This window comes from Hippocampus comes, unplaced genomic scaffold (genome assembly GCF_001891065.2).
Source record: "Hippocampus comes isolate QL1 unplaced genomic scaffold, H_comes_QL1_v1.1 scaffold2295, whole genome shotgun sequence".
In the NCBI taxonomy this organism is placed as follows: Eukaryota; Metazoa; Chordata; class Actinopteri; order Syngnathiformes; family Syngnathidae; genus Hippocampus; species Hippocampus comes.
The window spans coordinates 256-3,414 of NW_017805356.1; the positions used below are offsets into that span (position 1 = coordinate 256).

At 41.7% G+C, this 3,159-nt stretch overlaps 1 protein-coding gene across 1 annotated transcript; it reads left to right on the forward strand.

The window, feature by feature from the left end:
• Positions 1 to 991: 991 nt before the first annotated feature.
• Positions 992 to 3,155, forward strand: LOC109517016 (protocadherin alpha-4-like; the record flags this gene model as incomplete). The annotated part of the gene is made up of 1 exon (XM_019871893.1): positions 992 to 3,155. A coding segment is annotated over exon 1 (2,043 nt), but the record flags the coding sequence as incomplete, so codon positions are not given.
• Between the last annotated feature and the right edge of the window lie 4 nt (positions 3,156 to 3,159).

Here is a 3,159-nt window from a genome sequence, read left to right on the forward strand (position 1 = left end):
TAAAAATACATTTGAACGTGTATTTGCGAGTACATTCGAACGTATACGTACTCGCAAATATGTTTGAATATTTTTGCTCGTCCCAAAATTTTTCCTCCACATTGGCAGCTCGACACTTCCGTAAGAGTCCTTTGTTTTGAAATGAAATCGATGTCTCAAGCAAAGAAAAATAATGTGATTTACTTTCTGTATGCTGTACGTATATGTTGTGTATCCCTGATAAGATAAATTTAACAATATAGAGATGTTGGCAATGGAATTCGTTGAGCATGAGAAAAGGGGGTTGATTTTATCCATCATCACTGTCCCATATCAGAGTTCGCACTTATTTAAATACAGGCGATGTAATATTATAGTGCTCAGGTTTTCTTTTGTAATCGCTGCTGAGTTGACAGTCTGCTCTTGTGGGATGTGGTAAGCGTGGTTCTGAATACATTTCATGAGAGTTTTTGAATCCGCGTTTTGTCAGAATCATATATGAATACATTTATTCAGGAGATCCATTCAAATTTATCATTTTTAACCTTACCGACTCGACAGATACATGGTGGTGGACGGGGTGGTTTGAGGGAATATTCTTGTGGAAAAATGCTGGCATTTATTGTTTGTTTATCTTGAAGAAAGTGATATTATCTGAGCGATTTATATATCAGTTATAAATCATGACATCATTGATGTCATGTTCACAACATTCTATCAGGTGGAGACCTGTTAAAGTGACATGTATGAAAATCACATCATTTTCTGCAGTCTAACGGTTCTTTTTTAAAACTTTTTTCTTTTTTTTTAAACTAGTTTATGCATTGGACCTACGATTGTCGATCTATTTGGAGCTTTGTTGTGATTTTAGTTGTAGTTCAAACAAACGTCCACTAGAGAGCACAATGGACCATGACATTGAAGCGCCGTCATCCGCGGCGCGGGGCTCCTCCCAAATGTACGTGATGCTTTTCGTCATTGAACAAAGAAGCTCAGTGGGTGAAGAGACTAATGCGAAGGAGATGGTTATACGGAAGAATTAAATCAGTTTGTTCAAATTTTTCCTTCATAGCAAGCGGAGAGTAATTTTTGCACCGTTTCTACCTTTATGCCGTATTCGCGTGCATGGAAAGATGCGTCCATCGAGCAAGTGGAGCTCTGTGCGGATGCATTTGTTCTTCTTGCTGCTGGAGTGTTTCTGGGAAGCCGTGTGCGGCCAGCTCTCTTACTCGGTGGCGGAGGAGGTGAATGTCGGAACCTTTGTGGGAAATATTGCGAAGGATTTAAACCTAAACGTGCAGGATTTGGAATCCCGCATGTTTCAGATCGTTGCGGGAAGCAAGAGGAAATACTTTGAGGTAAACCTGAAGACTGGTGTCCTCTATGTGAATGAGAGAATAGATCGAGAGGAACTGTGCCGAGATGAAGCCAAATGTTCACTCAGTGTAGAAGCCGTCATGAGCAATCCGTTAAAACTGTACCGTTTTGAAATTATTGTCTTGGACGTAAACGATAATTATCCATCATTCTTTAGTGAATCACAGGTGTTAAATATTCCAGAAAACACAGAACTGAGCACAAAATTTCCCCTGCGTGCAGCTCATGACGCAGACGTTGGCAAAAATACAATAAATTCATACAAGCTAAGTCCAAATGATCATTTCTCTCTTGAGGCCCATAAAGGAGGAAGTGTGACACCAGATTTGGTGCTCCAGAGGCTTTTAGACCGAGAAAAGCAGGCCATGATCACACTCACATTGACTGCTATTGATGGAGGAACACCACCGAAATCAGGCACAATGACTATTGTTGTGAATGTGCTGGATGTAAACGATAACCCACCTATATTCTGCCAAAATCTTTACAAAGCTAGTGTTTATGAAAATGTTGAGATTGGTACATCTATAATAAGGTTAAATGCAACTGATTTAGATGCAGGAGAAAATGGACAAGTGTTCTATTCTTTCATTGAAGCAGACAGAGGGAATCAGAACGCAATGTTTGCTATTGGCAAAACAAGTGGGACTGTTACCAACATACAGAATTTCAATTTTGAAGAGAGGAGCAATTTTGAGGTTCGAGTACAAGCCAGTGATGGGGCTGTTTTTCCCAAAACTTCTCATACCAAATTATTAATTGAGGTTTTAGATGTCAATGACAATGCCCCTGAAATATCAGTCACATCACTGTTGCACACAGTAAAAGAAGATGCTGCAGTTGGCACTGCTGTTGCTCTTGTTTCAATATTAGATAAAGATGGAGGGAAAAATGGTCTCGTGCACAGTAAAATTAATAATGATGTGCCTTTTAAACTTGAGTCAAATTATAAGAATTATTATTCTTTGGTTGTTGCTGGTCCTCTTGACAGAGAGCGCATACCTGTGTACAATATCAGCATTTCTGCAACCGATGAAGGCATTCCACCTCTGTCCAGCACCAGTATTGTTAATGTGCGCATCTCAGATGTTAATGACAACAAGCCTCACTTCTCAGAGCCCCTCATTAATGTTTACATCAAAGAAAATAGTCCACCAGGTGCAGTTCTACATAGACTGACTGCAGTGGATGATGACATTGATCAAAATGGGCATGTGATGTACTCCTTTGTGCAAAGTAGCACAGACCCGCTACCAATAACGACAATGATAAATGTTAACTCAGAAAGTGGAGATGTAGCTGTTCTTCAGTCTTTTGACTATGAGAGGGTAAAGATGTTTCAATTCAAAGTTCAGGCCACAGACTCTGGCGTTCCTCCGCTCAGCAGCAACGTCACCGTAAACGTTTTTATCCTGGATGAGAATGACAACAGCCCAGCCATTTTGGCTCCCTATTCCGAGCACGGCTCCGTAAACAGTGAGAGCATCCCCTATTCTGCTGAAGCGGGATACTTTGTGGCAAAGATCAGGGCAGTGGATGCAGACTCTGGCTACAATGCACTGCTCTCCTATCACCTGTCTGAGCCCAAAGGCAACAACAACCTCTTCAGGATCGGAACCAGCACCGGGGAGATTCGGACCAAGAGGCGAATGAGTGACAATGACCTGAAAAGCCACCCCTTGGTGGTGTCAGTCTGTGACAACGGAGAAGCCTCCCAGTCAGCGACTGTGTCGATTGATGTGGTGGTTCTTGAAAGCACAGCTGACACCCACACTCCGTTCAGACATGTGCCCAGCAAGGAGG